This window comes from Monodelphis domestica, chromosome 3 (assembly GCF_027887165.1).
Source record: "Monodelphis domestica isolate mMonDom1 chromosome 3, mMonDom1.pri, whole genome shotgun sequence".
Lineage (NCBI taxonomy): Eukaryota > Metazoa > Chordata > Mammalia > Didelphimorphia > Didelphidae > Monodelphis > Monodelphis domestica.
In genome coordinates this window covers 255,252,413-255,276,349 of record NC_077229.1, presented here as the reverse complement: position 1 = coordinate 255,276,349, position 23,937 = coordinate 255,252,413, and the positions used below count along the sequence as shown (strand labels likewise).

Sequence of the window (23,937 nt, the reverse complement as noted above, 5' to 3'; positions counted from 1 at the left end):
CAGTGTGTTTACAGACCGCTAATTACAAAAAGAGAAAGGAAAAAAAGCTCAATGGAAGAACAAGTCTTAACTAGGAGATTCTAACAGCCCTTCATGTAAAATCATACAAAATTTAATCCGTTCAGGGATCCTCATTATTTTAATGTTTAAGTAAGGTATTAAAGAAAGTTGAAAGTTCATCAAAGGAGTTTTCCAAAATCTCTGGGAATGCTCTGCACAATTATTGAGTAGCATAGCCTCTTGAAGCTTTTCCAATTGTGCTCATTTACATGTAACATTGGGCTAAATAGAGACAGTTTAATGCAGTGGAAAGAATGCTTGATATGGAGTCTCAGGACATTGATTTAAATTCCAACTCTGCCATCTATAATTTCTTATTTGGCAAACTGTTTAAACTCTCCCATTTGTCAGTTCCCTAATCTATAAAATGAGGGAGTTGGCCTAAATAATGCTATAGGTCCTTTCCAGATATAAAATTCTATCATTCCAAGGCTGAAATACAATACAAAATATCAAGACTACTCAAAAAAGACCAGCCTAACCATTCATATAAGACAACTAAATATATAAAAATTCTGTCTACTGGTGGTGTCCAGTCAGTCAATAAACATTTCTTTTTTTTTTTAAACCCTTACCTTCCATCTTGGAGTCAATACTGTGTATTGGCTCCAAGGCAGAAGAGTGGTAAGGGCTAGGCAATGGGGGTCAAGTGACTTGCCCAGGGTCACACAGCTAGGAAGTGGCTGAGGCCAGATTTGAACCTAGGACCTCCAGTCTCTAGGCCTGGCTCTCAATCCACTGAGCTACCCAGCTGCCCCCCAATAAACATTTCTTAAGCAACTACTATGCACCAGGCACTCTACTAAGTGCTGGGGATATAAAAAGAGACAAAAGAAAATTCCTGCCCTCAAAAGGCTTGCAATCTAATTGAAGAGGCAAGTAAACAAAAGTGTTGCTGTTATTCACTTGTTTTTCAGTCATGTTCAACTTTTCATGACCTCATTTGGAGCTTTCTTGGTATATGAGCTGCAGAATCAAGCACTTGGAGCAGAGCTTTCTTGGCAAAGAATTGGAGTGGTTTTCCATTTCTTTCTCCAGTTCATTTTAAAGAGGAGGAAACTGAGGCAAACTTAAGTGTCTGAAACCAGATTTGAACTTAGGAAGATAAGTCTTCCAGACTATCCACTGCACCACCCAGCTGCTCTCAATCAAATATGTACCAATAAGAAATATAAAGGATGAACAGAAAACAAAAGAAAGGAACTAGATTTATAAGATTGGAAAAGGCTTCCTGAAGAAGTTTAGGAAGCAGAGTTGAGAAGAGAGCATTCCAAAGAGAAGTGACAGCCAGAGAAAATGCTCAGAGCCAAGAGATGGAGTGTCTTTGTTTGTGGAAAAGCAAAGAGACCAGTGTCACTGGATCAAAAAAAGTGTGAAGGGAAGGGAGTATAAAGTCTAAGAAAACTAATAGGGAGCTAGGTTCTGAAGGGCTTTGAACATCAAACAGAAGACTGTATTTTATCCTAGAAAAGACATTCTCATTGGAGTTTATTGTCTAAGGACATGACATTGAACCTGCACTTTAGGAAAATCCTTCTGATGGCTGACTGAAGGATGAATTGTTAGGGGGAAATACGTGAGGTAGGCAAACCCTACACCAAAGTGGTAGCAGTGTCAGGAGAGGATTGTATTCAGAGAAGTTGGAAAGGTGAAATTGCAGGCAACAGGAGGAGTGACTAGACAGTGAGGCATCAATTATGACAAAGAGGACAACTAACTGCAAGCCCGAGGAACTAGGAGGAAGACAGATTAGGAGGAAAGATAATGAGTTTGGTTTAGGACATGTTGAATTTTAAGATGTCTACTAGGCATCAAATACTAGATGTCCAAAAGGCAGATGGAGAGGTAGACATGAAAGTCAGTCAACAGTTTCAGACAGGATAGTTAGATTTGAGAATTTTTAGCATAAAGTTGTTAACTGAATTCATGGTAGCTGATATTACCAAATCACCAAATGAAGTGGTATAAAAGAAAGGGACGTCACATATTATCTTAATGGAACACCCACAGTTAGAAGACATGATCTGGATGAGCATCTCCAAACTGGATGTATATGTGACATCTCAAATTCAACATGTCCAAAGCAGAACTCATCTTCTTTCCCTGAAAATCAGCCTCTTCCTAAATTCAAGGACTTCATAATCACATTAAAATTCCAATTATATTATCTTCTTCAATGCCTGACTCCACCATAACCCTATAGTCAATCAATTGTCAAATTAGGTCATTTACGCCTTCATATCACTTCTCCTGGTCCAGGCCTTCATCATTTCCCACTTGGACTACTTAAAATGTTTCCTACCTGGTCCCCCTGTCTTAAATTTCTGCCCAGTCCACTTATTCTTCCAGAGAGCTGGAAAACTGTTTTTCCTAAAATACAAATCTGACCATGACACATTCCAATTTAATAAATTCTAGTAGCTCCTCAATAATATGAGGGTCAGATATGATCTCCTTCAAAACCAGACTTTCTGGGGGTTTCTTGTACTCACATAAAAATACTATTAAAATATTCAAACATGAATAAGCAAAACCATGTAAAGAATGATGACTAGTATATATTTTCTGCCGATTTGAAATGAAAACCAATTTACTTCTACTAGATTTTGCGTTTTATATCATTAATACTATACACAGAAAAACCATGACTCCTACTGTAAAACTGTCAAATTCGCTGACTATTCTTTTATTGTATTGTATATACAAGAAATTCATCTGTTTATTAGTTACACCAATCAAAGGAACAGAATAATTAGTTACTAACAAATAGGTATAAATATGTCATATTCCCTAGGACCATGTAGGCGAATCTAGGGCATATGTGCCAGAGGGGACTGCTCTCCGCTCCTTCTCCACATGTACCTGAGGACATTTCTCACATGATCTTCCCCTCTGCCCAGCAGTCCAAAGGAAGCATTTCCTCCCTCCCATGTCTGGGGTAAGCATGTAGGAGAAATATAAGCCCATCTGAAAGGTGGAAAGTTTTCCCTGAGGAGCATGATACCCCTAAATGGCCCATAAGAGGGAGCATTTTGAATGAAGCCTAGTAGCTTCTGAATGTTTGGGGTTTTTTTACATATATTAAAAGGAATGTCAAATTAAAGGTAGAGAACAAAACAGAAGTTCCTGTTACAAAAGAAGAAAACAGTAAAGGTAGAGAACAAAACAGAAGTTCTTACTACAAGTTTTATATAAAGCTATTTTCTAAATGAAAATAAATGCATCCTCAGGTGATCCAAGTGTTGGTCAATACGCTCCCCAGGGGGATTGTATAATTCTCATAAATCCCAAGACTTAAAAAAATTTTTTGAGAAAAAACATTTCAGGAAAAGGAGCTCAATAACTATGTCAATGAAGCTCACCCCCTCCCCTTCCTGAGTAACTTTACCTGTCTATCAAACATTCCTGACATAGCATAGTTGCGCCAGGTTTCCATCTGTGTACCTTCTGTACGTCAATAAAAGTCAAGGCTTTGGGCTTCAGAGTGGAAGAATCGAGGGAGAATTGGGGGAGAACTGAGAAGTGAACAGAACAGGCAGGTCAGGGGGGTAAGGAGAGAAGAGACATGCAGGCTAGGGGCCATGCAGTCAGGTTACTTAGGAATGATTGTCTACCCTCCCTAATAAACTTTATAAAATATACATTTGGGTAGAAATAGTATTTCCAATTCTTACAACTCTTTGAATCTAGAAGATGAATCATTTTGAAGGTTCCATAAAGATGCCTGAAGAAACCTCCACAGCATCAGAAGACTCAGAATGAACTTTGGAATATAATTGACTGAACTATGGGGGGTTGAACACATTTACTCTGAATGTAAACTCTTATGACAAAGGGAACTACCCCCAAATTGGCTTATTGTCAATGCTCCTAGCAAACAATGGTTTGCTCTCTTTCATTTCCCTCTTATCTCTAACTATTGTAATTTCCTCTTAGGAGGTGCAATACTGTGTGCACCTGTAATTAGAAAATCTTTAGAGGCACAAGGTGATTATGTAAAATGATCCATTGGGGAGATTAGTTTCCCAAAGAAATCACAGGAGAGGTTGAGAAAAGGGAATTGTTTGTTCTCTTTGTCTATTCTGAGTTTACACTTGTAAAAGGGAATCATTTATTCTCTTTGTCTATTTGGAATTAACACTTTGGTTAACAATAAGTTAAGTACCCCTACTTAACAACAGGATCAACTTTCCTTTGTCTACCTTTTGAATGAATCAACAAAAATCTTGAACTAGATGGAGGAGCTCCCAAATCACTTAGAGAATTCAAAGCCTCAGAAACTTAGTCAGAAATCTGTGAACGCTTTTGATGAGAATTAACACCTTCAGAGGCAAGAAGTGGATCCCACAAGACACTGCCTCCATGGGCAGTGCTGGGCAAGTTGTAAGCCGTGATTGGCCCCTGTGAAGAGGGGAAAGGACAAGAAGCCATTAAAAAAGGTCCTGAATTTCAGGGGCTGGGAAGTCGCTTCAAAAAGGAAGTCAGCTTCAAGAAGAAAGTCAGCCTCAGGAGTCTTCAGCTCAAGTCATCATCTTGACCTACCTCTTGGAGGGAACTTGGGTGAGTGAATAGTTGGCTTCCCCTTCTTGTCTTCTGAAGAGAGCCTAATTCTGGCCAAAGGTCAACAAATCCTAGCTGAGCAATATTTAAATTGATAGGCTAAATGTCTTCTCTACCTTTCTGTATTTCTCTACTTTCACTCTTTCCATCTCTTTTGTAAATAAAATCTATTAAAAGTCATTTCAACTTTGAGCAATAATACTTTAAATTGGCAACTGCCATATTATAATTTTCATATATTTAAGTCAAACCATTAAAATTTAATTCCTACATATTTTGGCAACCATTAATTTTTAACCCTTATAGGCAATGAGGGTTGTAGTTTTGGCACTCAGTCTCTTAAAAGATTTGCCATTACTCTCTAATTCATACAAAGGAGTTTTCCCAAAGTAATGAAAGATTTAATCATTATTTATTTCATTAATCATATTATGATTAAAAAAAAAGGTTTTGTATCATGATTACAAGAAATAAAATGTTTAAAATATTAATTATTTCATCTGCATCTCATTCCTTTTTCATTCATATTCTATATGTTTCATATATGTTAGAACTTATGTGCTTTATTTATTCATTTTTATTTGCTGTGTGCAAGGAGAAGAGGCATGCCACAGTGGATAGAATGCTAGCCTCAGGGCCAGGAAAATCCTTGGGGTTTAAGCCTGCCTCTTAACACATACTGGTTGTATGATCTTGGACAAGTCACTTAACCTCAGAGAGACTCTATGACACTTATTGTATAGAAGGTGCTAAAGGAAGTTTTCTCACTAAGGAGTTCCTTTTATCACAGGTCTGAGTTCTATCCCTAATTCGCAATAGAGTACATATTCAACTTTTTTTTTAACTGATGAAGAATATGATCCAAAAATCTGAAGACCACTGACCTAGATTCTGATATGCAGATGTATGGTCAATCCTTTGATTAAGTATATCAGTACATAAAACTGGTATGGACCCTGGAAAAGGACCCAGAATTGAATAAATATAAGAGTAGGATAGACTGAATTTATGAAACTATTTAAGCCTTTTAATAATTTGAAGCTATTTCTTAAGACAAAGACTGAACTTTAAAAACACTTTAAAAAATCATTCCTTGTGATTCTATATGACTGTAAATCATACAGCATCATAAAATACAAGAAATCAAGGTTGAGGGTGACCCAAAGGGCAATGCAGAAATTCAAGATGGGTAGAAATAGGTCAAAGACTATTTCTAATTATGATCTAGATGCAAAAAGTGATATAAGAAATATTACAGAAGAGACATAAGAAAAGAAAATGGGACAATCAGGTAACAAGAACAAGAGTTAACAGATGGACACCCTGGATGTTTCACTAACACCTGTGACATAAAAAAAGATTTAGAGTAAGGGCTCCACTAGTTTGAGTGGCTTCTCTTGAGGATCTCTACACAATAATGGATAGGAATCAGGTAAAATCAATACGCTCAAAGAAACTGAACATAAAGGAAAATGACTCTTAGGTAAAAAAAAAATTGCTGTCAACTCTTTTTGTTACGAGAAAGAACTAGACACAAAAAGTAAAGGTAAAAGGTTGGAACTGAATCCATTATGCTTCAGCTAAAGTTAAAAAAGCAGTGGGTAGCAATTATGATCTCAGACAAAGCAAAAGTGAAAACTGATCTAATTAAAATAGATAAGGAAGGTAATTACATCTTGATAAAGCACTACCATAGACAATGAAGTATTATCAATACTAAACATATATTTACCAAATGGTATAGCATCCAAATTCCTAAAGGAGATCTTACATGAATTACAAGAGAAAATAGTCAGTAAAACCATATTAGGAGACATTAACCTTCCCCTCTCAGAACTAGATAAATCGAACCAAAAAATTAACCACTAAGAAATTAAGGTGAATAGAATTGTAGAAAAATTAAGATTTGATAGACCTCTAGAGTAAAATGAATGGAAATAAAAGAGATATAACTTTTTTCTCAGCAGTATGTGGCAAAAACTTCCGAAAAACTGACCATGTCTTATACATCTGGCCTAATGACCAAATGCTGAAAAACAGAAATAGTAATTATATCCTTTTCAGACCATAATGCTATAAAAAAATCGCACTAAACAAGGGGCTGAAGTTTAAAAAAAAAAAGGTTAAAAATTAGTTGGAAACTAAATAACCTTATTCTAAAAACGAATAGGTCAAGGAACAAATCATAGAAGGAAAGAACTAGAAACAAAAGAGATGCAGACTGGTGTCAAACAGCTTGCAGGAGACATGGCCCACAATACTCAATTGTGGCCTAAATCAGATTAAAATGTAATTGGGAAATATTTAACAAAAATAAATACAATAAAAAATAGCTATTACATTTTTAAAATAGGTCAGTATGCAGGCTGCAGAAATTCTAATGTACATATTAGTGGTCCCTGTCTCTATCTGAATTTGAAACCAATGGACTAGACAAATTATGGTCTATGAACATAATGGACTATTAGTAGACTAATATTAGTAGAAATGGACTGTTTCAAGGAAACCTGGGAATACTGGGAATGTATATAATATCAGTATTCTATATTCTATTGGACCAACCAAAATCCCAGAGGACTAAAGCCTTTAAGGGACCTACTACAGCATAAAATTTGAAGTCCTCAAATCCTCAGTTTGACAGTATTTGTGACACTGCACTTAAACCTCATTTGAAACAGGAAGTTGTACTATCAACATAACACTGAACTATATTTCTACCTTATTCCATGCTATTTCCTATTTCTCATACTCTTAATACTCTCACTTTGGACTCTTTCACTGGACTGATACCAATCTCATTGGACAGACAGCAAGTATTCCCTGAATAATTTGCATTTTCCTTTCTCCTCAGTGCTACGTGAAGTCCAAAGGGAAAAAATTCATTACCACCTAAAGAGGTGGATAGGTTTCATGGAAGGCCATGTTGTTAATCAACAAGCATTTATTAAGCACCAACTACGTGCTAAGTACTGTATTAAGTATTGGGGATATACAGAAAAGCAACAGCCCAGGCTCTCAGGAACTCACTGTAATAGTCTAATGGGAAGACATCACACAAATTAGGTACAAACAAGATGTGTGTGTATGCACACACATACACATGCACATCTATCTATCCAATAAGCTGGAGACAGACACAGAAAAAAGGTACTAAGTTTAAAGAGGCCTAGAGAAGGTTTCTTGTAGATATGGCTTTAGCTGAGACTTGAAAGTCAGGTACCAGAGCTGAGGCTTTTAGCTGCAAATTCAGGTAAAAGAAACTAAGACCCAATGATGTTATTGCCCACAAGTAATAAGTGGCAACACTAGAACATGAACTAATATCCTCTGATTTTAAAATCCAATGTTCTTTACATTATACTATGCAACCAGGTGGGTTTTTTTGTTTGTTTTTAAGTTTAGAGAACACATATATTTTACATTTTTATCTAAACCTGTTTCTCTTTGAAAAAAAAACTTATTAATCCTGTGACATATTCAGACATTTTGCATACCCTTATAATAAATTCTTATTGATTGCCTACTAGTGATTAAACACCCAATGGGACATGAGATTAAGCAACCTAGTGGATTTTGAAAAGGACCCTTGGCTTTAAAAGTCAGAAAATTTAGGTTCAAGTTTTGGGCCTCCAGAGACTCTTGCCTTGTCACCCCTACATACTAGGAAAGTTAATCCATTCAGTTTTGGCAGCCTTGGAACAGAACTGCCCATATGATAGAGTCACTGAGTCAATATTTGCCTTAGCATTTTATTTATAATCAATCTCAAGTCTACAACCATGCTTATCCCATCTTGTCATCCACTAGGACCTAGTCAGAACAAGCTCTGCCATTATGTCCATACAATCTTGCCCTTTTCACTTTTTGTTCAAAGACAATAATAAAATATTTTCAATGCTACTGGAATGATTTTGACGATTTTTTTTGCTCTGTAGCTCCTCTCACAAACCCTGTATTTCCTAGACTCATGGTGGTGGACCTATGGCACACATGCTAAAGAGGGCACACAAAGCCCTCTCTGTGGGCATGCATGCTGTTGCTTGCCAGTTAGTTATTAGAAAGGCAGAGGGATTTGGGCGGAGCTGCTCCCTTTCCCCTTTCCACTGAGCTGAGGACATTCCTCACTTTACCCACCACTCTGCCCAGCAGCCCAAAAGGAGTACTTCCTCACTCAGCTGTGTATGTAGAGGACACATGGCACAGTCACTAAAAGTTTCGCCATTACTGACATAGACCAAGGCCCCTTTCCCTGGCCACAACTCTTTGTAGTTTGAGCTGCTTGAGACAAGGAGATATCTCATTTGTATATTAAGTGTCCCTTTCACCTACCATAGATTCTGGCATTTTGACTAAAGTCCCAGTTTTTCCACTTAATAATTTTGGATAAATTGCTTAACTTAAGAGAAATAAGAGTCTCAGTTTCCTCATCTCTAAAATGAACATAATCCTTGTATTAACTAACTTGGAATTGTTGTAGGCAAAGTATCTCAAAATTTACATTATTTGAATGTAAACTATTACTGACCCTATCTTGGGGCAATAAGTCATAAAGTAAATCTTAATGCTTTTTGAGTAACTAAAAGAAACCTCAGACATACAATCAGAATAAAAACTGGTCAGAGAGATAAACCCACAGGGGGAAAAAAAAAAGATTAGCTCAGGGGATCAAACCCTACACTCCCTCCTTTCCTTTTTTGGTAGTCATATGAATGGGAATCAAGTAGGAAGAATGAAAGGATTATAAAATTAAGAAGTAATAGTTGTACTGAATTGAGATTTGAGCAAGAAAATGTCAAATAATGAATAAGCAAAGACAGTAGAATAGGAAGAGGAAGAAGAATGAAAATCTTTGATGGGAAACTGCCTCTTACTTGAGCACCTAGTTAAAACAGATAAGGATTAAACTGCTTAATGCTCATTCTTGACCCAAAAACAAGAAAAGGGAAAAGAGTTTCAGATTTCCTTCTAGATTAAATCACTTCACTAGGTTAGGGAAACAGGGATTCAGAGAAGGATGCTTCAACAAATAAGCAAGTATTTATTCAGTACTAATTATTTATATGGGGCAGCATGGTGGCATGGTGAATAGAACACCTCCTGGAATTAGGAAAATCTGAGTTCAAATATGGCCCTGGCCACTTACTAGCTGTGTGACCTTTGACAAGTCATTTAATTCTATTTGCAGTTTTCTCATCTGTTAAATCAGCTAGAGAAGGAAATGGCAAACAACTCTAGTATCTTTGCCAAGAAAACCTCAAAAGGGATGATGAAGAGTGGGATACAACTGAATAATAACAAAGTTATTCATATGGTTTTTTAAGGATTGCAAAGCTCTTCACATCAACCCTAGGATTGAAAGGGCCATTATTGCCTCTATTTTCCAGAAGAGGTGATTTATCCGAAGTCACACAAGTTTGTTGTTTGTCCTTTTTGAAGAGAACCAATGACATAACAGGTTGATATCTTAATATTTACCTTGTCTTAGACTCAATACTAAGTATCAGTTCCAAGGCAGGGGAGCAGTAAGGGCAAGGCAATTGGGGTTTAAGTGTCTTCCCCAGGATCATACAGCTAGAAGAGTCTGAGGTCAAATACCTCTCGTGTCCAGGCCTCACTGTCTATCCACTGAGCTACCTAGCTCCCCATACAAAGTGATATTTTGACTTGCCTGTGAATTTGAGTTAAGTGAGATAGAGTTATATAAAATCATCAGCCTCATTCTCTTTCTCACAGTCATCAAAGTCCACTGGCAAGCTGAAGGTCAGAATGACTGGCTGTGGCCTAAAATGCAGTGTACAGATGACCTTGGCACTTTCCACATATGACCAGCTCTAAGCATTCCACAGTGCCTGCTTCTGCCACCTTCATGGTTATTGGAACAAACTGTTCTCATCTGCCCCCTGGGGTAAGTGTAGAAAATCTTCATGTGCTTGGGGTAGACATCCCCTAACTCACTAATGGGTCTGAGGCCCATCAGTTACTCTCAACCTGGCTAGGTAAAAGATGGACACAAAGGTAGATGAGCATCCTGAAAAGAGCTCAGAGTTCCTAGTCCTTTCTGAACACTCCATGTGCTAATAGACAACTAATAAATGTCTGAGGTAGCATTTTAACTTAGAACTTCCTGATTCCAGCATTCTATCCACCATGCCAGCTAGTTGTCTCATTAGTTATATGCACAATACTGTGTTATCATCTTTTATTGTATGTAAGGAACTTACAAAACCTAGGTGTCATGTTATAACCAAAGCCACAGCTGTAGCCAAATCTAACTTTAATCAAGTAAGTATCCCACCACCTCACAAGAAGTCTAAGCTTCCCAAGAGCAGAGTATATTCCTTTTTTTTTATTATTATGCCCAACACTCGGCAGCACAGTGGCTGGCACAATAAATAGATACTAAATTGAATTGTTTTGATTCAACAAGAAAAAAAACTTCGATCTCTAATACTTATTGTGACTATAGAAAAAAAACCTCTAAAAATTCAGAAAAGTAGATATCCCTCTATCTACCTATCTTTCCAAGCTTATTATACAAACCTTTTTAACATTTGCAATGCTCTCTATGAATATCTCATTTTAACATTCACAGCAACCTTGGAAGATAGATGCTAATGGAGGAATGGTCAAAGGATTCAAGATCTTCCAAAAGGACCAGAAGATGGCTCTGATCCAGATGGACTCAGTGGAAGGAGCCATTCGATCCCTTATTTACCTTCATAACTATGGAGAGAACCACCACCTTCATGTGTCCTTCTCAAACACTGCCATTTAAAATTTGGGAAGGCACAAGACAGGAAATGAACCTGACTTATGAGAACCCTAGGGTTTTAGCCTGGTCTGTAAAGGCTGAGCACCTGGAATCACTTCCAGCATTCCATATTTTTAAAAATCACTGTAGAAGATAGATGCTACTATAATCTCCATTTTACAGATGAGAAAACTGCAGTAAACAAAAATTAGAAGTTATTAGACTTGTCCAGGGTCCCTCATCTAGTATGTCTGAATAACTCCAGCTCCAGCTCTCTATCCACTGTGCCATCTAGTTGCTTCACACTACTTTCCTTCAAGTACTTGAACAAAATGAGCCAAAACAGTCTTTTTGCTGTCCATCACACATGACATTTCATCTCCATTTTCTGTCTCTATAACAAACTATCCCCCATGCCTGGAAGATACTCCCTCTTCACATCTCCTTGAAAAATAAAACTCAGCTCAAGTTTCATTGCTATGTTTTCCTAATCCCCTCAGCTACTAGTGTCCCCTTATCCCCAAATCATTTAGATTTATTTTGCATACTCTTATAATATACATTTCTCCTCTGGTAGCTCACTAAAAATAAATAGTGTTTATTTTTTCAATCTTTGTATTTCCAGGACCTAGCACAGTGCCTGGCACTCAGAAAATATTTAATAAATGCTTGTTGACTGATTAAACAATTTCTTAAAAAAAAAAAATTATCATATGGTCAATCTACCTTCAAAGATACCTAAAACTCTCCAGAGGAATTCCATACTTCTGATAACATCAACTTACTTTTGGTATGATACTTTACAGTATGTATGAAGTCTTTTCTTATATTATTTCATAATATTTCAGGTAGGTAGTACAAGTGTCATTATTCCATTTCATGAAACCCATTTTTTACAAATTTACAATACCGATTTACAATACAAATTTTTACAAATCCCATTTAATAATGACTCAGAATCACAGAACTAGTGCCCACTCACAAACCCACTAGGTTTCCAAGCTGGGCTTCAGGGGTCTTCTGACTACTACTAGTCCAGAGTTCTTTCTACCATACAGATATATTAAGTATAGAATATGGGAAACCTTATTGGGGAAAAAAAGCTTTCCACCTAATTGCCCTTTAGTGCTTACCTCATTCGTATTTCTTTAAACTTGATGGATTGCAAGAAAAATTAAGCAGGAATTAAAATAAAAACTTAATATATCATATGTTACACTACTATAGCATATTCTGTTAATTTTACTGACTCATAATATTTGACTTTTTTGGTAACTGGTTATAGTGCTGCCATAGTCAATTTACATATTCTTCAGTTTTATATGAGGCAATACTATAATTTAGAGTTGATCAAATATATTTATAATTATATCCACTAAACGTTGATCAGGCCCCAATATTAAACTCTCTGTTGTAGCAACATTGTCCCTAGGAGAAAATCATTTTTCAATTTAATAGTATCAACTAGTCTTCTATTCAAGGATTATTTGTATTAACTCCCTGACCATAATTTCCTTCTTTGAAAAGTCTCTGAAGGCCTAATCCTATCAGAAAAGATCACAGCACCAAATTGTACATAGTGCAATTTTAAAATATTTTACTTATTTATTCATGTCCTTGGCTCTTAACATTGAGTCATCTATCAATTTGTTTCTGTCTTTATTCAAATAAATATCTTTAGAGATTGCCTGAATAAACATGGTCATGTGCAAAGGAAATCTGCCTTCCTCCCTTTCTGGGATCATGCAGGTGATGTCATCTCCCATCAATTACCTACATACCTGGCGTGAGCCCGAACTTGACTCAAGAGGTGAGGATTGTGTGAAGGAAATCATTGAGTGGATTGGGTCAGAAGGATAGAATGGCAGCAGGAAAAAGGCACCAATAGAGCCAAGAGATGACAAGACAGGAGGCAGGAGGCAGGGCGGATGTCCCCTGCACTGTCCCCTTGACTACCTCCCTGAGTGGCCCAGGCAAAATAGAATGATAGTTGGCTCCCAAGATGAGATGTGTGAGAGTTAGTGGGTGGAGAAAAAGTTTGATAAACTGAGGAAACAGTGGATTTCACTTCCTTCTCTTCTATGTTTATTGCTGGCTGGACTTCTCTGTATAGCATGGCTACGGGGGTCCTAATGACAACCACAGAATAGCAAAATAAATGGAACAACAAGGAAAGTAACCTATATATCTCACTCCTATTTTTCCATCTTTTTCTCCTACCACTTTTGATTTAATAAAATTATTAATTTACAGTCAGTCTCATAATTTTCCCTCTCACTTTTTGGCATCCTCAAAGGAACTGGCTAGAACCACTCTTTTTAATTTATGGCCAGTTTCATAATTTCCCCTCTTATAGTCACATTCATATACATTCTCACTACCTACCTACCTGCCTACTTTAACGAATCCAACATTTATTAAGCTCATAGATCAAAAAACTTTTAAGGACACCATAAATCTTAAGGTACATGTGGTGTATGGTAACAGGTAGCATAATACAGAGGGAAAAATAGTGGACATAGAATAAGGGACCTGTATTTACACACTCCCTCTGTCACTATCTACGTGGCTTTGGGCAAATAATTTAATGTTTCCTAGTTTCATTACCTGTAAATTGAAGGACTGGATTAGAGTCCCTCTAAGGTCTCTTCCAGCTATAGAAAGCCCATATGACCTATATTTTGAACTAAAAGGAATGATAGAGACCATCAAGTCCAATACCCTAACTTAAGGTATGAGGAATCTGAAAAACAAAGAGGTTAAGTGACATGCTAGATAGTAACTGTCCAAAATGAGGTTTGAACCTAGTTCTTTCTAATTCCAAGTGAGATCTCTATCCATTATTCCGTGCTACTCCTTACTCTCATCTATGTCAATGAAAATATCCCTATAACTGGTCTCAAAAAAAGCACTAATCATGGGGGCATCTGGGTAGCTCAATGGATTGAGAGCCAGGCCTAGAGACAGGAGGTCTTAGGTTCAAATCTGACCTCAGACACTTCCCAACTATGTGACCCTGGACAAGTCACTTAACCCCCATTGCCTAGTCCTTACCACTCTTCTGCCTTGGAACCGATACACAGTATTGATTCCAACATAGAAGGTAAGGGTTTAAAAAAAAGCACTAATCAATTAGTAGCTGTGTGACCTTAGACAAATCACTTTACTTGAACCTCAATTTCCTCATCTGGAAAAATCAGACTTTGCTTACCTTAAATCAATTCAATAAAGATTTCAACAAGTATAGAACCGACAAGTTGTCATTGGCCCTGTTCTATTCCAAAATTTTTATCTACAGCCTGGACAAAGACAAAGACAATAGTTATATTTCCAGGTTATCACATGACTGGGAGGAAGAAGCATATATTAGATGAGTATTAGGATCCAGAAAAGCAACAAGATGAAATGTTAGACTTGGAAATTAACAATATGAAATTTAATGGGGATAAATGTAAAGTTAGCTCAAAAAAAATTTTAATGAAAGAAACCTGGCTAGAAAAAAAATTTATACACTGACTTCACTCTGCTTACTCATTTCTTTACTCTTGCAATCTGGTTATTCAAGGGAAATTGTTTTCTCCAAACTTACTGATGATCTTTGATTTGTCAAATCTGATGATCTGTTTTCAATCCTCTTCTTGACTTCTCTGCAGCACCTGATGCTTCTTGCTGCATTCTGTTCTTTTGAGTATTTATGATATTATTCTTTCTTGTTTCCCTTGTACTTTATGGCTGTTTTCCTTTGCTGGACCAACAACAATTATATTGTACTCTCTAGCTATGGGTATATCCCAAAAGCTCTGATCTAGGCACTCTTCTTAATCAGTCAATAAACTTATTAAGCACCTACTATGTGCTGGGCACTGTGTTAAGCATTGGGGATAGAGAAAAGGGCAAACTATAGTTCCTGCCCTAAAGGAGTTCACATTCTAATAAGGGAGACAATAAGCTGGAAATTATATACAAACTATATAAAAGGTAAATTGCAAATAATCAACTGAGGAAAGGCACTAGAGTTTTTAAAAGGGATCAGGAAAGGTTTCCTGTCAAAAGTAGGATTTAGCTGGGATTTAAAGTCAGGGAAGCTAAGAGGCAGAGATGAAGAAAGAGCTCCAAGCATGGAGTACAGTCAGTAAAAATACTCAGTGTCAGGATACGAAGTGTCTTTTCAAGAACAGCAAAGAGGCCAGTGTCACTGGAATGCAAATATGTGGAGGGGTATAAGAAGATTGGAAAGGGAGGGAAGGTTATAAAGGGCTCTCAAGGACAGAAAATTTTGTATTTGATCCTGGAGGTGCCTGGGAGCCACCACAGTTCAATTAATAGGAGGGTCGGAAAAGGTCCAGGTCTGCACTTTAAGAAGATAGATTTGATGGTCAAGTGCAGGATGGACTGAGGCAGAGACTAGAAGCAGGTAGACCAATCAGTAGGCTACTACGATAGTCCAGGAATTAGGTGATAAAACCTAAAGGATGATGTCAATGAGAAGGTGATGGCCAAATAAGAAAAAGTTATAAAGAAACATACTATAATGGTACAAATGTCAAAATCTGGCAGGTGATTAGAAATATAGGGAGAGATAGAATGAAGATTCAATGATAATGGTTAGGTTAAAAACTTGGGAGACTAGAAGAATAGAAGTACCTCTGACACCTCTCCTAGATGGTTATACTCTGCTAATTTCTACTCTCTTCACCTAGAACAACTGTCTACAAATTTCCCAACTCTTTGACTTGTTGGTCATGCATGACTTCATTATTCAGGCCTTAAAGTAACTTCTGCAATAAGTAGAAATGTCTTCCCTTCCTTACTTTCCTGTAGTCAAAAGGAAGAGAACTACAAGTCCATAGATGGACTCTAACATCAGGGATCAAGCTTGGCAAAATGCTAATCTCAAGGGACAGGGACCATTTTAAAATTTAATCTTTTATTCTAACATTCTGAGCAGTGAGTCTTGCATAGACACATAATCAATGTTTCTGGAAGTTCACCTTCCAATAATAATAATTTACTATGGCAGTAAAAGTAATTTACTTTGCCAAGAAAAAAGATGTTACGAAGAGTTGAACATGGCTGACCAACAATGTCAGCTGACATTTATATAGTACTTTAAAGTTTGCAAACAATTTTACATATCTTATCTCATTTGAGACTCACAATGTTGCGAGACAGGGAAAATAGTTATCACTAGCTTCTTTTTACAGATGAGAAAAATTGGGCTTTTTATTACTTAAGTAACTTGTCCTGGTCATGGTGCCAGAGGCAGAATTCAAGCTCATGTCTTCCCAGACCCATGTCAAAAATTCAAAGTCTGACTATTTTCAGCAAATAAATCTAGAAGTAATGAATGTGATTTGGAAACTTATTTCTGAGATTTGATAAAATTTACATCCTATGTGTCACCAAATGCCCTCTTTCCCAAACTACCTTGCATTTAACTACTCTGTATACATTTGTAGTTAACTTTAAATTTATGACATGCACATTTTTATGTGTATTTTTCTCTTTCATTAGATATAAGCTTATTGGTGAGAATTGTTTCATTCTTTATAACAGTTGCTAGCATAGAACCTGGCACATAGTAGTCATTTAACAAATATTTGCTTTTGGAATGAAACAAGTTAATGTATACAAAATATGCTGCAAATCCTAAAACATTATATGAATGTCAGCTATCATTTTTATTACTAGAGCTGCAAAAGATATTCCGCTGGGAAGGTAGGACTAACAGGGATGCTAAATGGCATAGCAGAACTACAGAAGTATAAGTGGAGTATCTAATAGAAAAGTCACTTTCAGAATATCTCTAAACAATGTCACCTGCACCTCCATCCTCTTCCAAAAAAAGATCCCTACCGCAGTAACCTAGAAAACATGCCAAAAGCAAATCTCTGACTAGGGCAACCCGAACTCCAAAACTATGCCTCCCAATCAAAATTCCCATCCCTTCAGTGCTACTGACCTCAATGAGTAGTTATTTATAGAAGGAAAGCAATCTTATGAAAATAATTGATCCTAAACTGAAAATTAATACTTAACTGGGGGTGGAGGGAAGAAAGAGGGCAACAGTGGTATATTTAAACATACAATATATTAAATCAAAATATCTCTAAATGTCAGAATGTGTGGAGAACGTGCTTTTGGCAAGGAAGGAAGAACTTGTCTCCTCTAGCTACAATTCCATTTGCCCATTCATTCAACAAATCTTTATGGACCCAGAGGAACAAATACTAAGATTCTCTATTGAATAAAAATGTATATAACTGAACTCATCTTTCTTCCCCACAAATCCTCTCCTTTTCCTTACATCCCCATTACTACAGAGAACCCACTAATCCTCCTGGTCACCCAGGCTCACAACCTCATTTTATATTCCTCATTCTCTCTATCCCTTCTCCCGGATTCAATCTGTTGCCATGTCCTAGCAATTCTATCTTCTCTAATACCAAAACCACCCTGGTGTAGGCCCTGATCACCTCATAACTTTGATTACAACAATGGTCTGCTAGTTGGTCTTCCTAACCTCAAGCGTCTACAAACCATTCTCCACTCAGCTGTCAAAATGATACTTCTAAAGCCCAGACCTAATCTGACTGTTTCTTTTTCACACTCATTGTACACACTCCCCCCCCCAATTCAATTAATTTCACTTGCTCCCTTTTACTTCTAGGATCTACTATAAAGCCCTTAATATCTGGCCCTTACTGCCTTTCCTTTCTTCTAATACTACTCACACATCCTTAACTTGCTGTTCAATCCAATGACACTAGCCTCCTTGCTGTTCCTAGCACATTAAACACCCTAGTCCTGATCCCAGCAATTTCATTGGCTGTCCCCTAAACGGGAAACTCCCCTTTCCTAATATCCACCTCCTGACTTCCCTAGCTTCCTTCCAGTTTCAGTTAAAATTCTACCTTCTACAAGAAACCTCTCAGTTCTCCCTCAATGCTAAAGCTTTCTCTCAGAAATTACCTCCAACTTACACTGTATATATTTTATATGTACAGAATTATCTACATGTTGTTTTCTCCATTAGAATATGACCTCTTTCAGAGCAGATACTGTTGTTGATCTGTGTATCCCCCATGCCTGGCATTAAGTAAACCCTTAATGGTTGCTGGCTTGCCTTAATAATTGAACAGGTTTTTTTAGGTACATTTTAGATATAGTTACCCATTTTTCTATACATCATGACACTGATTTTTTCCCATTTCCCTTTTCTCACTTCCCTTGTCCAGTCTCACAAACCCTCATATGGATTCTCATCTCCTCTAATGCCCCAGCCTAATAGTTCAGCTAGCTGTGTCTGAGGATTAGAAATGAAGTGAATGAATATTCTTCCAAAGTACTCTGTGATGCCCCCAAAAGACTAGCATTGATACTTCCAATGAAATACTGTTTGTCAGAATAACATTTTACTGTTGCCTAGCATGAAAAGGAAGGATAAAAAAAGGAAATGAAATGGGATCAACAAATGGAAGGAATAAATAAACTTGGATAGTTTTTTTAATTACATTTTAATTTTTATTCATGTCTAATAGAAATTCATCATTTCCTTTAATTATTTAAAAACATCTGTCTGGGAAATGGGACCAGTAGGTTTACTAGGAAAAAAAGAGTCCATGACACAAAAGAAAAGGTTAAGTACCTCTGATTTAGAGCAAAGTCATAAAATCAGGCATGAAAGAGAACTTAAAAACCCATGTCTAGTATCTTTAAAACTGTACTCCTTATAACCTCAATAATCCAATTATATTAATGTAAGAAATTTCAACACCACTGACAATTTCCTTCAAAAATGTGCAATTATGTCTGGAAAATAATATACTTTTTCAGTATGATGGTAGGCCAGCTTCAAAATTTTTCTAACTGCTTTAATTCTGGAGGTATTTAATATCCTTAACTCCCCAGACTAGCCATATATGTAGGTGCCATCAATTAAAAAGAAGTCCAAAACTATTTCAAGAACAAATTGATTTAGAAAATCTAAACTTGGGGCAGCTGGGTAGCTCAGTGGATTGAGAGCCAGGCCTAGAGACAGGAGATCTTAGGCTCAAATCTGACCTCAGACACTTCCCAGTTGTGTGACCCTGGGCAAGTCACTTAACCCCCATTGTCTAGCCCTTACCACTCTTCTGCCTTGGAACCAATACACAGTTATTGATTCCAAGACAAAAGGTGAGGGTTTAAAAAAAAATTTAAACTCATCACCTTTTACATTCCTACAATGTATCCCACTTATCCCCAATTTCCACCTGTTAAAATACTTTCCAGCTTAGGTATCAACTCTCCCATAAACCATACTCTTATCTTCCCAACTAGAAGACATTTCTCAATCATCAAAATTCTCATAACAATCTGTAATCATGGACCTCTCTTATGAGTTATATTAGAACTTGAATTATACTCATGTACATATTTATCTTCTTCTAAATGCTAGCACAGAAACATCTTATTTCACCTTTGTACCACCAGTATCTAATATAATGTATTGCACAAAAAATAATTGTAAAAAAATTTGTCAAGTTAACTAGTTCACTATTAGAAAAGCTGTAACAAAAATCTAGGTCTCCTAACTCCTTCCTGAATGGCCTTTCAATTGCCACTCCAAAGAGTTGTGTGACTGAACTCTACATCCCTAAACTTTTTTCCTTCTAAGGAATTATTCTTATTCTTCTAAGGCTACTTTCCCATCTTCTTGCCATTAATAATATATGTTCTTTGCATGGGGCTATTAACACACAATATAACAAGGAGGAAAGTCATAAAATTACCTAAAGAGTATCTATCTACTATTTTTATTAACCAAGTTATTTCTCATTAAGTTTAAATAAATTCATGTGTTAAAGCTCAAATTTGCATGCTGTCAGGAGCATATATTGGAAAACAGTTGCCTCTGCTGAACAAATGCAATTGAAGACACAATTGGCAAGGACCCCATACTAAAATTCTCACTGGAATTTACCCAAGTTAATATTTAAGATTTTCAATGATTAAAAAATTTCACCATAAGAAGTTTTTTTAAAAGTCAAGACATTGATTCTAATCAAATCCTACACTATGTGAATCAGAGCATTAAAAAAACCCTACTTGGTATGGTGGAAAAAAGAAAGCAACAAGAATTGGCCTCTAAAGTTCATATTCTAGCCCTGGTCTTGACTAGCAGTGTGACCCAATAGCAAGTCATCCTTCTGAGTACTACTGCCTTCACTTAGGCTCATAGATATTAAAATATCTGTGAAAATATTTAAAGAACCCTCAGAAGTCATCTGGTCTAATCCCCGCTTTTACAGATGAAAAAATGAGGACCATAGGTAAAGTAATTCGCTTAAAAGTTACATAGGTAGCAAGTAACAGAGAGATCTGGATTCATTTCTTCTGACTTCTAACCATCACTACTATCTTCAGGCAAGTCCAACTCTTGGTAACCCCATTTGGAGTTTTCTTGGCAAATTACTAGAATGGCTTACCATTTTTTTGTCCAGCTTATTTTACTGATGAGGAAACTGAGGCAAAAAGGGTTGACTTGCCCAGGGTCACACATCTAGCATGTGTATGAAGCTAAATTTGAACTCAGGTAGTCTAACTCCAGGCTTGGCACTCTTTCAACTATGCCACCTAGCTGCTGTACTACTACCATAATACACTTGTAAAAATCATGACATGCAGAAATAAGCTATTATGCATTACTTCTAACAGAATAAGGATGAGGAAAAATCAACTAGTTACACAGAAAATGAAAAATTGGAATTCTCATTTATAGCTTAACATCCTTACAATCCCTTGTTTCATGTCTAATAAGCCATATCTGGAGTTAAAACTAAGGTCTTTGTAAAGATTCCTCCTCTCTACACAGAATCCCCTGATCACTGTTCACCCTTCCCAATGTATTTAATTATTTTCTAATTTGTATGATTTGAGTATACCTCTTATTTTCCATCCCACAGTGTGCTCCTTGAGGGCAGAGACTTTTATTTCTTATCTTTGTATTCCTCAGAGCCTTGCATATAGTTAAGTACTTTATAAATCTTTGTCCAGTTAAAAATATCAACTTAGGGGGCAGCTGGGTGGCTCAGTGGATTGAGAGCCAGTCCTAGAAAGGAGAGGTTCTAGGTTCAAATCTGGCCTCAGACACTTCCCAGCTGTGTGACCCTGGGCAAGTCACTTGACCCCCATTGCCTAGCCCTTACCACTCTTCTGCCTTGGAGCCAATACACAGTATTGACTCCAAGACGGAAGGTAAGGGTTTAAAAAAAAAAATCAACTTGTATAAAAAATTTCAATTTCACTTGAGTTAAAAAGTACAGTGCATAATTTACTTATATTACTTAAATTAATTGCACAAAATGTACAGTATACCTAAAAAACACCTCCCATATCACAGGTGCTGCTTCTAGCCCAGGCCCTAGGTTACTTCCTAATAAGTAACCCCCTCAGATGTGGCCTGTCAACTGCTTTGGTGGGTACTGCAGACACAGCTACACTAAAGACTCAGAAAAGAGACTTCTTTCTTCCATAGACTTTGACACTATCAAATATTTCAATATCATAAGCTGATATGCCTTTGACTTTAAAAATGAAGCATTATAATCTGCTTTGCCACTGAACCCTAAGAACTAGGGTACCTTTCCATCTCACTTAAAGCTTCAACTTCCTATGCATGTCTTTTCTCGCATCAGAATGTGAGCTCATTGAGAGCAGGGACGATCTTTTCAATTGGTAACCTCAGCACTCAGTAAAGTACCTCACACACAGTAAGTAATTACTGAATGTATTCTTCATTCATTCCTTCATTTCACTGGGGAACAAAAAAAAACCCTCCCTCACTCACTCAAATAAAGTGAGTTTCTTCCTTCCAGCAATATCTACCATCACTTCAAATCTGCAAAACTATAACTATCCTAAATACATTATAGTTAAATGCAAAATAAACGGAAGTGAAGTCAAATCCATTTGGACCAGAGCTCATTTTAGAAATGGCTACCGTGATTACAGCCTGAGGGTCAAGTAGTTTCTCTGGAAATTGGACAGACTGTAGACACAGTAACAAGTGAAGAAAGCACTGCGATTAACCTAGTTTTTCATAACCTCTTCAGCTGCTATATGGAGGTCACATCTCCCCTATCTGATACCCACATGGGATGCAACATAAAAACAAAAAACAACCACCCAACCTCATCTCTGGACTTATTTAAATGTTTTACATGAACTACTATAACTCTGCCAGGGACGACCAGGCTATGGAGTAATGATGATTTCACAGGCCTCTCTTCGCTGCTCCCACCCAGGAGGCAGTGTCGGGTGATGTAACTTAATAGACTTCGGGGGAGCAAGGGTGAGAAGCTACATCGTTTGAACTTCTGTGACCATGTGCATGCGGCGCAGCTCTGGCACGGGCAATGCCACAGTCTCCCCTCCCTAACGCACCTCCCAGGGGTTTAGTGCCAGGCCCAACCAAAGCAAGCGAGTCTCAACCCACCACAAGAGGCCGCTGTAGGAGCCCTCTTCGACCTTACGAACCACCTCTACGCCTGCGCGCATCAGAGAGTGCACTACTTTAAATTTATTTATTTATTAAGAGAGAAAAGAAATCCTGGGCGCAGGCGCGCTCCGCCGCCACCCCGCACTCGGAGCGCGCACCTGAACACCAGTGCCCGGACAGCCCGCGCGCCTCGGTTCGGGCACTTCCGCTTAGAGAGGGGAGAAAAGAGGGAGGGAACGGGAGGCTAGAGGGACAGCCCGAGCCCTGACCCTTCAGAGTAGGCGGCGTCGGCCGCCACATTAACCCCTAAGACTCACCAAGTACATGGGCTGCCACCGGTTCTCAGCATCCACCTCCTCAAACTCCCGCTCGATGGTATCGGACATGGTGGCGGGCGAGACCTGGCGCGAGAAGAGCCGCCGCGGCCGGAGAGGCACATGCCCCGTCCTCGCTGTATAACAGCAGAGTGGGAGCCGCACTCCTCTCCCCGGCGGCGGCCGCCTAACGCATGCGCGCTCCGCTTTCCCTGCTTTCTCCTCCTTCCCGCTCCCCCCCCAACCCCCAGCGACGACGCCGAACACCAGCTGCTCGCGGCCGGGAAAGTACCTGGAGCGTAGAACGTCAGCACGCAGAGTTGGTGCGGAAAAGGGGGGGGGGGGGTGTTACGATTCGACCGTAGTCAGAGAGTCGAGGGAGTGGTCCCCGCCTCAGGGAATCGGCACCCAGGTGGGAAGGGGGCGGGGCCACTAGGGACCACCCTGCTGAACCGCAGGATCCCAAGGGGGCGGGAGGAGGGAGGAGCGAGCGCTCACAGGCCCCACCCCCTGGAGGAACGCGGAGGTCCAGTCGGCTCTGCGCTCCCGCGTGGAGGGAAACAACGGGCAGAAACTCGGGAAAGTAACTAGTCGGAGCTCTTCTTTCGTCCTATTCTACTGTTCTTTCCTTAGTCTTAACTGAAAGTATTTGTCTTTAAGGATGGGGGCAGAATCTGGGATTTCATTTCATGGGGAGCCTCCAGGTGAGGAAACACCCTCTACCCATGCAATTGGCGCCTCCTCTGCGACTTGTCTTAGAGTGCTCCCAG

General features: G+C 38.2%; 1 protein-coding gene across 5 annotated transcripts in view; it reads right to left on the bottom strand.

Annotated features, from left to right (window-relative positions):
• Positions 1-23,610, bottom strand: part of PTPN2 (protein tyrosine phosphatase non-receptor type 2) — a 107,846-nt gene extending 84,236 nt beyond the window's left edge. For 3 of the 5 annotated variants that reach the window (XM_007487741.3, XM_007487742.3, XM_007487740.3), the window contains exon 1: positions 23,171-23,610. In XM_007487741.3, the coding sequence (XP_007487803.1) occupies positions 23,171-23,239 (69 nt within the window). In that variant the 5' untranslated portion in view covers positions 23,240-23,610. The remainder of the gene's footprint in view (positions 1-23,170) is intronic. The other 2 variants (XM_007487743.3, XM_007487744.3) reach the window with 1 other exon arrangement.
• Positions 23,611-23,937: the final 327 nt, after the last annotated feature.